Below are 15,204 nucleotides of genomic sequence, written 5' to 3'. Positions count from 1 at the left end.
ATTCGCTATCCAGTCATGGCTTTCATCCATTCATGTCTCTGTTATTCCCACAATGTCATAGCCTTTGCCAATCAGAATAAACTCTAGTTCGTCCATTTTACTTGCAAACCTCCTAGCACTGGTTACCATGCACTTAATATTATTACCACATTTTCCAATGTTTGATACAGTTAATGGGCTACATGAAGGTTTACCTACCTCCTTACGCTTTACACTGTCAACACCCCCCTCCCTCCCTCCTTCCCTCCCTCCCTCCTTCCCTCTCTCCCTCCCTCCCTCTCTCCCTCCCTCCCCCCTCCCCCCTCTCTCCCTCCCCCCTCTCTCCCTCCCTCCCTCCCCAATAATGCTAGCTCCTCCCATCATCTGATAAACACGTAGAGACAATGTATTCAGTCAGTGTGTGTGTTTTCTACAGATGGATCCAGTAACAGAACCTCAGAAGAGAGATGTACAGGTCCTCTTTATTCCCTGGATTTTATACAGGAACAACCCACCCTCCCCCAACATTATCAGGTAGGTGGGACTGAAGGTCTTTAGAGACACAAGACTTATAATGTTCTGTGTAGCCTCAGCTTATCATTTTATGCTCTTAGGGTGAAGATCTGATAGGGGTAAAAGTTGAAATAAAACAGGAAGAAGAAGAAACCTATTTGAGGAGTGATCAACAGTCTATGGAGGAGGGTGACATGATGAGGACAATTAAAGAAGAAGAAGAGACGTATGTGAGGAGTGATAAGCAGTCTATGGAGAAGGGTGACATGATGGGGACAATTAAAGAGGAAGAAGAAAAGACATATGTGAGGAGTGATCAGCAGTCTATAGAGGAATGGGATGTGAAGGCAGAGATTAAAGAAGAAAAATATGACACTTATAATTTTAGTGACCAGCAATCCAAAGCAGAGAATATAATGATGGTGACAATTAAAGAGGAAGATATAAGAAGTAAGGAAAAACACTGACAGTAATTATTTTTATAGTAATATGTTTCCTGCTTTATCAAACACAGATTGGTCACAGTAGGGGTGACTTAGTGTTACCGGCTTGTAATAAGCTGATAATGGGCACTGTCCATTACTGTACACAGATTGGTCACAGTAGGGGTGACTTAGTGTTACCAGCCTGTAATGAGCTGATAATGGTCACTGTACATTACAGCACACAGATTGGTCACAGTAGGGGTCACATAGTGTTACTGGCCTGTAATAAGCTGATAATGGTTGCTGTACATTACTGTACACAGATTGGTCACAGCAGGGGTCACATAGTGTTACTGGCCTGTAATAAGCTGATAATGGTTGCTGTACATTACTGTACACAGATTGGTCACAGTAGGGGTGACTTAGTGTTACCGGCCTGTAATAAGCTGATAATGGTCACTGTACATTACTGTACACAGATTGTTCACAGTAGGAGGTGACTTAGTGTTACCAGCCTGTAATAAGCTGATAATGGTCACTGTACATTAGTGTACACAGATTGGTCACAGTAGGGGTGACTTAGTGTTACTGCCCTGTAATAAGCTGATAATAGTCACTGTACATTAGTGTACACAGATTGGTCACAGTAGGGGTGACTTAGTGTTACTGCCCTGTAATAAGCTGATAATGGTCACTGTACATTACTGTACAAAGAATGGTCACAGTAGGGGTGACTTAGTGTTACCGGCCTGTAATAAGCTGATAATGGGCACTGTCCATTACTGTACACAGATTGGTCACAGTAGGGGTGACTTAGTGTTACCAGCCTGTAATGAGCTGATAATGGTCACTGTACATTACAGCACACAGATTGGTCACAGTAGGGGTGACTTAGTGTTACCGGCCTGTAATAAGCTGATAATGGTCACTGTACATTACTGTACACAGATTGGTCACAGCAGGGGTCACATAGTGTTACTGGCCTGTAATAAGCTGATAATGGTTGCTGTACATTACTGTACACAGATTGGTCACAGTAGGGGTGACTTAGTGTTACCGGCCTGTAATAAGCTGATAATGGTCACTGTACATTACTGTACACAGATTGTTCACAGTAGGAGGTGACTTAGTGTTACCAGCCTGTAATAAGCTGATAATGGTCACTGTACATTAGTGTACACAGATTGGTCACAGTAGGGGTGACTTAGTGTTACTGCTCTGTAATAAGCTGATAATGGTCACTGTACATTAGTGTACACAGATTGGTCACAGTAGGGGTGACTTAGTGTTACTGCCCTGTAATAAGCTTATAATGGTCACTGTACATTACTGTACAAAGAATGATCACAGTAGGGGTGACTTAGTGTTACCGGCCTATAATAAGCTGATAATGGTCACTGTACATTACTGTACACAAATTGGTCACAGTAGGGGTGACTTAGTGTTACTGGCCTGTAATAACCTGATAATGGTCACTGTGCATTACTGTACACAGATTGGTCACAGTAGGGGTGACTTAGTGTTACCGGCCTATAATAATCTGATAATGGTCACTGTACATTACTGTACACAGATTGGTCACAGTAGGGGTGACTTAGTGTTACTGCCCTGTAATAAGCTGATAATGGTCACTGTACATTACTGTACAAAGAATGGTCACAGTAGGGGTGACTTAGTGTTACCGGCCTGTAATAAGCTGATAATGGTCACGGTACATTACTGTACACAGATTGGTCACAGTAGGGGTGACTTAGTGTTACCGGCCTATAATAATCTGATAATGGCCATTGTACTTTACTGTACACAGATTGGTCACAGTAGGGATGACTTAGTGTTACTGGCCTGAAATAAGGTGATAATTGTCACTATACATTATTGTACACAGATTGGTCACAGTAGGGGGGTGACTTAGTGTTACCGGCCTGTAATAAGCTGATAATGGTCACTGTACATTTCTGTACACAGATTGGTCACATTAGGGGGGACTTAGTGTTACTGGCCTGTAATAAGCTGATAATGGTCACTGTACATTACTGTATACAGATTGGTCACAGTAGGGGTGACTTAGTGTTACTGGCCTGTAATAAGCTGATAATGGTTACTGTACACAGATTGGTCACAGTAGGGGTGACTTAGTGTTACCGGCCTGTAATAAGCTGATAACGGTCACTGTACATTACTGTACACAGATTGGTCACAGTAGGGGTGACAGTGTTACTGGCCTGTAATAAGCTGATAATGGTCACTGTACCTTACTGTACACAGATTGGTCACAGTAGGGGTGACTTAGTGTTACCGGCCTGTAATAAGCTGATAACGGTCACTGTACATTACTGTACACAGATTGGTCACAGTAGGGGTGACTTAGTGTTACTGGCCTGTAATAAGCTGATAATGGTCACTGTACATCATTGTACACAGATTGGTCACAGTAGGGGTGACTTAGTGTTACTGGCCTGTAATAAGCTGATAATGGGCACTGTACATTACTGTACACAGATTGGTCACAGTAGTAGAGACATAGTCTTACTGGCCTGTAATAAGCTGATAATGGTCACTGTACATTACTGTACACAGATTGGCCACAGTAGGGGTGACTTAGTGTTACCGGCCTGTAATAAGCTGATAATGGTCACTGTACATTACTGTACACAGATTGGGCACAGTAGGGGTGACTTAGTGTTACTGGCCTGTAATAAGCTGATAATGGTCACTGTACATTACTGTACACAGATTGGGCACAGTAGGGGTGACTTAGTGTTACCAGCCTGTAATAAGCTGATAATGGTCACTGTACATTACTGTACACAGATTGGTCACAGTAGGGGTGACTTAGTGTTACCAGCCTGTAATAAGCTGATAATGGTCACTGTACATTACTGTACACAGATTGGTCACAGTAGGGGTGACTTAGTGTTACCAGCATGTAATAAGCTGATAATGGTCACTGTACATTACTGTACACAGATTGGTCACAGTAGGGGTGACTTAGTGTTACCGGTCTATAATAAGCTTATAATGGTCACTGTACATTACTGTACACAGATTGGGCACAGTAGGGGTGACTTAGTGTTACTGGCCTGTAATAAGCTGATAATGGTCACTGTACATTACTGTACACTGATTGGGCACAGTAGGGGTGACTTAGTGTTACCAGCCTGTAATAAGCTGATAATGGTCACTGTACATTACTGTACACAGATTGGTCACAGTAGGGGTGACTTAGTGTTACCAGCCTGTAATAAGCTGATAATGGTCACTGTACATTACTGTACACAGATTGGTCACAGTAGGGGTGACTTAGTGTTACTGCCCTGTAATAAGCTTATAATGGTCACTGTACATTACTGTACAAAGAATGATCACAGTAGGGGTGACTTAGTGTTACCGGCCTATAATAAGCTGATAATGGTCACTGTACATTACTGTACACAAATTGGTCACAGTAGGGGTGACTTAGTGTTACTGGCCTGTAATAACCTGATAATGGTCACTGTGCATTACTGTACACAGATTGGTCACAGTAGGGGTGACTTAGTGTTACCGGCCTATAATAATCTGATAATGGTCACTGTACATTACTGTACACAGATTGGTCACAGTAGGGGTGACTTAGTGTTACTGCCCTGTAATAAGCTGATAATGGTCACTGTACATTACTGTACAAAGAATGGTCACAGTAGGGGTGACTTAGTGTTACCGGTCTATAATAAGCTGATAATGGTCACTGTACATTACTGTACACAAATTGGTCACAGTAGGGGTGACTTAGTGTTACCGGCCTATAATAATCTGATAATGGCCATTGTACATTACTGTACACAGATTGGTCACAGTAGGGGTGACTTAGTGTTACCAGCCTGTAATAAGCTGATAATGGTCACTGTACATTACTGTACACAGATTGGTCACAGTAGGGGTGACTTAGTGTTACCAGCATGTAATAAGCTGATAATGGTCACTGTACATTACTGTACACAGATTGGTCACAGTAGGGGTGACTTAGTGTTACCGGTCTATAATAAGCTTATAATGGTCACTGTACATTACTGTACACAGATTGGGCACAGTAGGGGTGACTTAGTGTTACTGGCCTGTAATAAGCTGATAATGGTCACTGTACATTACTGTACACTGATTGGGCACAGTAGGGGTGACTTAGTGTTACCAGCCTGTAATAAGCTGATAATGGTCACTGTACATTACTGTACACAGATTGGTCACAGTAGGGGTGACTTATTGTTACCGGCCTATAATAAGCTGATAATGGTCACTGTACATTACTGTACACAAATTGGTCACAGTAGGGGTGACTTAGTGTTACTGGCCTGTAATAACCTGATAATGGTCACTGTGCATTACTGTACACAGATTGGTCACAGTAGGGGTGACTTAGTGTTACCGGCCTATAATAATCTGATAATGGTCACTATACATTACTGTACACAGATTGGTCACAGTAGGGGTGACTTAGTGTTACTGCCCTGTAATAAGCTGATAATGGTCACTGTACATTACTGTACAAAGAATGGTCACAGTAGGGGTGACTTAGTGTTACCGGTCTATAATAAGCTGATAATGGTCACTGTACATTACTGTACACAAATTGGTCACAGTAGGGGTGACTTAGTGTTACCGGCCTATAATAATCTGATAATGGCCATTGTACTTTACTGTACACAGATTGGTCACAGTAGGGATGACTTAGTGTTACTGGCCTGAAATAAGGTGATAATGGTCACTATACATTATTGTACACAGATTGGTCACAGTAGGGGGGTGACTTAGTGTTACCGGCCTGTAATAAGCTGATAATGGTCACTGTACATTTCTGTACACAGATTGGTCACATTAGGGGGGACTTAGTGTTACTGGCCTGTAATAAGCTGATAATGGTCACTGTACATTACTGTATACAGATTGGTCACAGTAGGGGTGACTTAGTGTTACTGGCCTGTAATAAGCTGATAATGGTTACTGTACACAGATTGGTCACATTAGGGGGGACTTAGTGTTACCGGCCTGTAATAAGGTGATAACGGTCACTGTACATTACTGTACACAGATTGGTCACAGTAGGGATGACTTAGTGTTACTGGCCTGTAATAAGCTGATAATGGTCACTGTACATTACTGTACACAGATTGGTCACAGTAGGGGTGACAGTGTTACTGGCCTGTAATATGCTGATAATGGTCACTGTACATTACTGTACACAGATTGGTCACAGTAGGGGTGACTTAGTGTTACCGGCCTGTAATAAGCTGATAACGGTCACTGTACATTACTGTACACAGATCGGTCACAGTAGGGGTGACTTAGTGTTTCTGGCCTGTAATAAGCTGATAATGGTCACTGTACATTATTGTACACAGATTGGTCACAGTAGGGGTGACTTAGTGTTACCAGCCTGTAATAAGCTGATAATGGTCACTGTACCTTACTGTACACAGATTGGTCACAGTAGGGGTGACTTAGTGTTACCGGCCTGTAATAAGCTGATAACGGTCACTGTACATTACTGTACACAGATTGGTCACAGTAGGGGTGACTTAGTGTTACTGGCCTGTAATAAGCTGATAATGGTCACTGTACATCATTGTACACAGATTGGTCACAGTAGGGGTGACTTAGTGTTACTGGCCTGTAATAAGCTGATAATGGGCACTGTACATTACTGTACACAGATTGGTCACAGTAGTAGAGACATAGTCTTACTGGCCTGTAATAAGCTGATAATGGTCACTGTACATTACTGTACACAGATTGGCCACAGTAGGGGTGACTTAGTGTTACCGGCCTGTAATAAGCTGATAATGGTCACTGTACATTACTGTACACAGATTGGGCACAGTAGGGGTGACTTAGTGTTACTGGCCTGTAATAAGCTGATAATGGTCACTGTACATTACTGTACACAGATTGGGCACAGTAGGGGTGACTTAGTGTTACCAGCCTGAAATAAGCTGATAATGGTCACTGTACATTACTGTACACAGATTGGTCACAGTAGGGGTGACTTAGTGTTACCAGCCTGTAATAAGCTGATAATGGTCACTGTACATTACTGTACACAGATTGGTCACAGTAGGGGTGACTTAGTGTTACCAGCATGTAATAAGCTGATAATGGTCACTGTACATTACTGTACACAGATTGGTCACAGTAGGGGTGACTTAGTGTTACCGGTCTATAATAAGCTGATAATGGTCACTGTACATTACTGTACACAGATTGGGCACAGTAGGGGTGACTTAGTGTTACTGGCCTGTAATAAGCTGATAATGGTCACTGTACATTACTGTACACTGATTGGGCACAGTAGGGGTGACTTAGTGTTACCAGCCTGTAATAAGCTGATAATGGTCACTGTACATTACTGTACACAGATTGGTCACAGTAGGGGTGACTTAGTGTTACCAGCCTGTAATAAGCTGATAATGGTCACTGTACATTACTGTACACAGATTGGTCACAGTAGGGGTCACTTAGTGTTTCCAGCCTGTAATAAGCTGATAATGGTCACTGTACATTACTGTACACAGATTGGTCACAGTAGGGGTGACTTAGTGTTACTAGCCTCTAATAAGCTGATAATGGTCACTGTACATTACTGTACACAGATTGGTCACAGTAGGGGTGACTTAGTGTTACTAGCCTCTAATAAGCTGATAATGGTCACTGTACATTACTGTACACAGATTGGTCACAGTAGGGATAACTTAGTGTTACTGCCCTGTAATAAGCTGATAATGGTCACTGTACATTACTGTACACAGATTGGTCACAGTAGGGGTGACTTAGTGTTACCGGTCTATAATAAGCTGATAATGGTCACTGTACATTACTGTACACAGATTGGGCACAGTAGGGGTGACTTAGTGTTACTGGCCTGTAATAAGCTGATAATGGTCACTGTACATTACTGTACACAGATTGGGCACAGTAGGGGTGACTTAGTGTTACCAGCCTGTAATAAGCTGATAATGGTCACTGTACATTACTGTACACAGATTGGTCACAGTAGGGGTGACTTAGTGTTACCAGCCTGTAATAAGCTGATAATGGTCACTGTACATTACTGTACACAGATTGGTCACAGTAGGGGTGACTTAGTGTTACCAGCATGTAATAAGCTGATAATGGTCACTGTACATTACTGTACACAGATTGGTCACAGTAGGGGTGACTTAGTGTTACTGGCCTGTAATAAGCTGATAATGGTCACTGTACATTACTGTACACAGATTGGGCACAGTAGGGGTGACTTAGTGTTACCAGCCTGTAATAAGCTGATAATGGTCACTGTACATTACTGTACACAGATTGGTCACAGTAGGGGTGACTTAGTGTTACCAGCCTGTAATAAGCTGATAATGGTCACTGTACATTACTGTACACAGATTGGTCACAGTAGGGGTGACTTAGTGTTACCAGCATGTAATAAGCTGATAATGGTCACTGTACATTACTGTACACAGATTGGTCACAGTAGGGGTGACTTAGTGTTACTGGCCTGTAATAAGCTGATAATGGTCACTGTACATTACTGTACACTGATTGGGCACAGAAGGGTGACTTAGTGTTACCAGCCTGTAATAAGCTGATAATGGTCACTGTACATTACTGTACACAGATTAGTCACAGTAGGGGTGACTTAGTGTTACCAGCCTGTAATAAGCTGATAATGGTCACTGTACATTACTGTACACAGATTGGGCACAGTAGGGGTGACTTAGTGTTACTGGCCTGTAATAAGCTGATAATGGTCACTGTACATTACTGTACACTGATTGGGCACAGAAGGGTGACTTAGTGTTACCAGCCTGTAATAAGCTGATAATGGTCACTGTACATTACTGTACACAGATTAGTCACAGTAGGGGTGACTTAGTGTTACCAGCCTGTAATAAGCTGATAATGGTCACTGTACATTACTGTACACAGATTGGTCACAGTAGGGGTCACTTAGTGTTTCCAGCCTGTAATAAGCTGATAATGGTCACTGTACATTACTGTACACAGATTGGTCACAGTAGGGGTGACTTAGTGTTACTAGCCTCTAATAAGCTGATAATGGTCACTGTACATTACTGTACACAGATTGGTCACAGTAGGGGTGACTTAGTGTTACTAGCCTCTAATAAGCTGATAATGGTCACTGTACATTACTGTACACAGATTGGTCACAGTAGGGATAACTTAGTGTTACTGCCCTGTAATAAGCTGATAATGGTCACTGTACATTACTGTACACAGATTGGTCACAGTAGGGGTGACTTAGTGTTACCGGTCTATAATAAGCTGATAATGGTCACTGTACATTACTGTACACAGATTGGGCACAGTAGGGGTGACTTAGTGTTACTGGCCTGTAATAAGCTGATAATGGTCACTGTACATTACAGTACACAGATTGGGCACAGTAGGGGTGACTTAGTGTTACCAGCCTGTAATAAGCTGATAATGGTCACTGTACATTACTGTACACAGATTGGTCACAGTAGGGGTGACTTAGTGTTACCAGCCTGTAATAAGCTGATAATGGTCACTGTACATTACTGTACACAGATTGGTCACAGTAGGGGTGACTTAGTGTTACCAGCATGTAATAAGCTGATAATGGTCACTGTACATTACTGTACACAGATTGGTCACAGTAGGGGTGACTTAGTGTTACCGGTCTATAATAAGCTGATAATGGTCACTGTACATTACTGTACACAGATTGGGCACAGTAGGGGTGACTTAGTGTTACTGGCCTGTAATAAGCTGATAATGGTCACTGTACATTACTGTACACTGATTGGGCACAGTAGGGGTGACTTAGTGTTACCAGCCTGTAATAAGCTGATAATGGTCACTGTACATTACTGTACACAGATTGGTCACAGTAGGGGTGACTTAGTGTTACCAGCCTGTAATAAGCTGATAATGGTCACTGTACATTACTGTACACAGATTGGTCACAGTAGGGGTCACTTAGTGTTTCCAGCCTGTAATAAGCTGATAATGGTCACTGTACATTACTGTACACAGATTGGTCACAGTAGGGGTGACTTAGTGTTACTAGCCTCTAATAAGCTGATAATGGTCACTGTACATTACTGTACACAGATTGGGCACAGTAGGGGTGACTTAGTGTTACTGGCCTGTAATAAGCTGATAATGATCACTGTACATTACTGTACACAGATTGGTCACAGTAGGGATAACTTAGTGTTACTGCCCTGTAATAAGCTGATAATGGTCACTGTACATTACTGTACACAGATTGGTCACAGTAGGGGTGACTTAGTGTTACCGGCCTGTAATAAGCTGATAATGGTCACTGTACATTATTGTACACAGATTGGTCACAGTAGGGGTGACTAATGATCACTGTACATTACTGTAGACAGATTGGGGATGACTTATGCATTTATATCCAGCTACAGAAGTATTAGCGATTTGGGATTTTCATGACTCAAATGGATAATTCCTCTACTTCACAGCTCCTATAATTTAGTGCTGTGTAACATCACAATATCTTTATTTGCACAATTGGGGCAAGAGAGAGATGAAGGTACATTACAAGGGGCATATGAGTGACAGGAGGATACAATGGTAATAAGGATGTGTAAGTGACACCACATTGCTCTACAAACATAACGCAGATGTCTTGCTATAAGTACATATAGGTCTGTTGTCACAGGAGTAACACATTGCTTCCATTGTCTCAGCAAGCTCTACATTGTACTGCTTTCCATGTATGGCCAATGCTTTATGTGTAGGGAAGTCAATGAGATGCTAGTACTGTATCTCTCTTTCCTATCAGATGTTTTAACCAGCACTGACATGCAAATAATTGTGAGATGCAAATTGTATGCTAATTATATGCAAATTCATGCAGCTGCTTCATTTGGTCCATTTCTAATCTGCATAAACTTTGCACCAACTTTGGAATTCTCAGCAGCTCACTGACCATCCCTAATGATAATTGCTCCTCTCCTCAGAATTCTCTAACAGGAAGTGATGATGTTTCTCTATTTGCAGGGCGGAGTCCCGGCATCAGGAACCTCTCAGAGACTCGTCTCTCTGTATCCACAGACTGTACAACGGATGATGATGTCACTGGACAAGAGTCTCCTGCAGATATCCTGGTTACCCCAAATATTCCCCCAGACTCCCCTCACCTGTCTAACCCCGAGGGGCCTCATAACCAGCACAGCTCTCCCCCTGCTGGAGGGTTGTATTCCTGTTCCACTTGTGGGAAATGTTTTGTTCGGAAATCACATCTTGCCATACATGAGAGATCTCACACTGGTGAGAAACTGTATTCATGTGCCGAGTGTGGGAAATGTTTTGTATGGAACTCAGAGCTTGTCAGGCATCAGAGATCTCACACTGGTGAAAAGCCCTATTCATGTGCTGAGTGCGGGAAATGTTTTGGAGATAAAAAAATCCTTGTCACACATGAGAGAACTCACACTGGTGAAAAGCCCTATTCATGTAGTGAGTGTGGGAAATGTTTTGGAGATAAAGGAAGCCTTGTCACACATGTGAGAACTCACACTGGTGAAAAGCCCTATTCATGTAGCGAGTGTGGAAAATGTTTTGGAGTTAAAGGAAACCTTATTACACATGAGAGAACCCACACTGGTGCAAAGCCCTATTCATGTAGAGAGTGTGGGAAATGTTTTGGATTTAAAGGAAGCCTTGTTACACATGAGAGAACCCACACTGGTGAGAAGCCATATCCCTGTGTTCAGTGTGGGAAATGTTTTGCAGAGAAAGCACTTCTTATCGTGCATGAGAGAACTCACACTGGTGAGAAGCCCTATTCATGTGCTGAGTGTGGGAAATGTTTTATACAGAAATCATATCTTGTCACACATGAGAGATCTCACACTGGAGAAAAGTCATATTCATGTGCTGAGTGTGGGAAATGGTTTAGGCACAAGGCATATCTTGCCGAGCATGCAAGAACTCACAATGGTGAGAAGCCTTATTCATGTGCTGTGTGTGGCAAATGTTTTACCCAGAAATCAAGTCTTTTCAACCATAGGAGATCTCACAATGGTGAGAAGCCTTTTTCATGTGCTGAGTGTGGGAAATGTTTTGTTCATAAATCAAATCTTGTCATACATGAGAGATCTCACACTGGTGAGAAACCTTATTCATGTGCCGAGTGTGGGAAACGTTTTGCTCAGAAAGCACTTCTTGTCATACATGAGAAAACACATTCTGATGAGAAGCCCTATTCATGTGCTGAGTGTGGGAAATTTTTTACACAGAAATCTTATCTTGTTATACACAAGAGATCTCACACTGGTGAGAAACCATATTCATGTAGCAAGTGTGGGAAATGTTTTGCAAGGAATGATTATCGTGCCATACATGAGAGATCTCACACTGGTGAGAAACCATATTCATGTACTGAGTGTGGGAAATGTTTTTTACAAAAATCTTATCTTGTCATACACGAGAGATATCACACTGGTGAGAAGCCATATTCATGTGCTGAGTGTGGGAAATGTTTTGTACAGAAAACAGAGCTTGTCAAGCATGAGAGATCTCACACTGGAGTGAAGCCCTATTCCTGTGCTGAGTGTAGGAAATGTTTTAGGTACAAAGCATATCTTGACAAGCATGTGAGAACTCACACCGGTGAGAAGCCTTAGTCGTGTGCTGAGTGTGGGAAATGTTTTGCATGGAAATCAGCTCTTGTCAAACATGAGAGATGTCACTCTGGTGAGAAGCCCTATTCCTGTGCTAAATATGGGAAATGGTTTGCACAAAAAGAACACCTTGTCATACATAAGAGAATTCACAATGATGAGAAACCCCATTTGTGTGCTGAGTGTGGGAAATATTTTGCACAGAAATCACATCTAGCTAAACTCAGGAAAACTCATATTGGTGATAAGTAAGTGTCAGGGAAACCTTCACCTTCAGTGAACCTGCACTGGCCACAGAATTCTGCTCTACATTAACAGGCTTGTTCAGCTCCGCTTATCCCTCTCTCATCACTGGTGAGAAGCTCTATTACTGCACTGAGTGTGGGAAATGTTTTGGCCATAAGTGTTTTTTTTTTTTTTTTGTGATAGTGGTATTTTAAAGATTTAATATTTAAATTGGAAAATTGGGATCCTTCCGCATTTGCAATTTGCAACAAAGATGTTTCCCTTGTGAAGACAGAAGCAAAGCAATCATAATAGCTCTGCCCTACTTGGTCTATCCACCATTGAGTTCCACCCCTCATCCTTAAGGAGTCCAATACAGTCCACCTTTATTTTTTTCTAGAGTTTATATACTTGTAAAGCTTCTGTGGGTTATATTTGATATCCCTAGTGATTTGATTTTCACATTCAATCTTTGCCAGCCTAATTTCCTGTATATACTTTTTATTGCACTCCTTATAATTACCTAAAGCGGATCTGAGGTGAAAAACTAACTATAAGAAGTTACTTGTCTATATATCTTATCTAAAGTTTAGATAGTTTACACAGCAAATCTAGCTGCAAACAGCTTCAATAGAATATGATTATTTATTCCTGTGATACAATGAGGGCAACCATGTTCTGTTTGCCACATTACACACAGGCAAGCTGGCAGCATCTCCAGCCCTCAGCCTGTGAAAACTTCACTCCCTCCTCCCCTCTGCCTCTGAAATTTCTTGCTTGTAACCTCCTCCTCCTCCTGCCCAGACTGAGCTCCCATAATCCCTTGCTACTAAGGCTCAAAGTGCCAAGGCTCTCTGCAGAAGGTGTGGGTGAGACTTGTTTAGTTTATAGGGAATGAGAGCATTAAAACAAAACAAAAAAGTATTTGGCTTGAGGCCTATATGTAAGGAACACCATTGTGCATTGAGGTAAACTTTATCTCGGATCCACTTTAATGCAGCCTCGGTCCTCTCCTGATTCAGGACCTTATAGGCATTCTTTATCCACTTCATTTTATCTCTATACAATACACAAGATAGAGTGCGCTACCCCCTCCCAATGTTCAATTACTTATAAGGCAGTCCCTATAAACACATCCTTTGTTGTTCAACGTCCGATATCCAGGCACTCCAGGTCGTTCAGCCGTGGCAGAAAATTTTACATTTATAGAAAAAAAGACAAGAAAAAATTCATAGTGCGATCCTTTTTGTATCAAAACACAGGGACCATCACCCTATGGGGCCCGGTTGTGCAACTTCTACTATGGATTCACCTCTATGTGAGTGACCTTCAGCCAACAATTAGCACGCTCACCTTACTGCAAGGCTGCCCAGCCCAACAGACAGCAATTGCACTTTCTGAGGTTGACCGACCTCTTCCAAACGATCAGGTTGTGTCCACTCTCAAACAAAGCAATAGGATAATATCATAGTGCAAGTATGTTTGTAAACCAACTAAATTCTCATAGCAACATATCTATTGATCTCCTGCTCACCCTTTGCAGCTGCTGCCCACACTAACAGACAGCTGTCCACGCTTTATGGGTGTGCAGTCTCAACCACAATGTCTGCAGATATAGTCCACCTCCACCTTTTTATAGCACGATATCAGGCATACATCTATAAACTAAAAGGCTTCTGATAGTGTAAAACCCACAGTTTTATTGTATAAAAGTAAGAGATATACTCACAAACACAAGTGTAAAAAGCGCATATAATTTAAAACGATCAGGGGACGTCTCCTCCTGCTGCTGGTCGCCTCCCTTCCAGGCTCCGCCCTCCCATAAAGCGTGGACAGCTGTCTGTTAGTGTGGGCAGCAGCTGCAAAGGGTGAGCAGGAGATCAATAGATATGTTGCTATGAGAATTTAGTTGGTTTACAAACATACTTGCACTATGATATTATCCTATTGCTTTGTTTGAGAGTGGACACAACCTGATCGTTTGGAAGAGGTCGGTCAACCTCAGAAAGTGCAATTGCTGTCTGTTGGGCTGGGCAGCCTTGCAGTAAGGTGAGCGTGCTAATTGTTGGCTGATGGTCACTCACACAGAGGTGAATCCATAGTAGAAGTTGCACAACCGGGCCCCATAGGGTGATGGTCCCTGTGTTTTGATGCAAACAGGATCGCACTATGAATTTTTTCTTGTCTTTTTTTCTATACATGTAAAATTTTCTGCCACGGGTGAACGACCTGGAGTGCCTGGATATCGGACGTTGAACAACAAAGGATGTGTTTATAGGGACTGCCTTATAAGTAATTGGACATTGGGAGGGAGTAGCGCACTCTATCTTGTGTATTGTATAGAATTTTTTGAGATGTACATGTAGCATCTGTGCCTGAGTTGCAGCAAGCCCCGGGATAGA

The 15,204-nt window shown here is 42.2% G+C and overlaps 2 protein-coding genes across 4 annotated transcripts in view; one reads left to right on the top strand and one right to left on the bottom strand.

Moving 5' to 3' along the window:
• LOC137535386 (zinc finger protein 585A-like) overlaps positions 1-15,204 on the bottom strand; it is a 764,031-nt gene that overhangs the window by 121,132 nt on the left and 627,695 nt on the right. The gene's annotated exons all lie outside the window — the stretch shown is intronic.
• LOC137535396 (zinc finger protein 585A-like) overlaps positions 1-15,204 on the top strand; it is a 67,628-nt gene that overhangs the window by 13,368 nt on the left and 39,056 nt on the right. For 2 of the 3 annotated variants that reach the window (XM_068257235.1, XM_068257233.1), the window contains one exon: positions 416-513. In XM_068257235.1, the coding sequence (XP_068113336.1) occupies positions 416-513 (98 nt within the window). Of the gene's footprint in view, positions 1-415; positions 514-593; positions 943-10,952; positions 13,889-15,204 lie in introns of those variants that run through there. The other variant, XM_068257234.1, reaches the window with a different exon arrangement.

The sequence above is a fragment of the Hyperolius riggenbachi genome, chromosome 10, assembly GCF_040937935.1.
Source record: "Hyperolius riggenbachi isolate aHypRig1 chromosome 10, aHypRig1.pri, whole genome shotgun sequence".
Taxonomy (NCBI): Eukaryota; Metazoa; Chordata; class Amphibia; order Anura; family Hyperoliidae; genus Hyperolius; species Hyperolius riggenbachi.
Note: the sequence above shows the minus strand (reverse complement) of the source record. Positions and strands in the feature narration are given on the sequence as shown.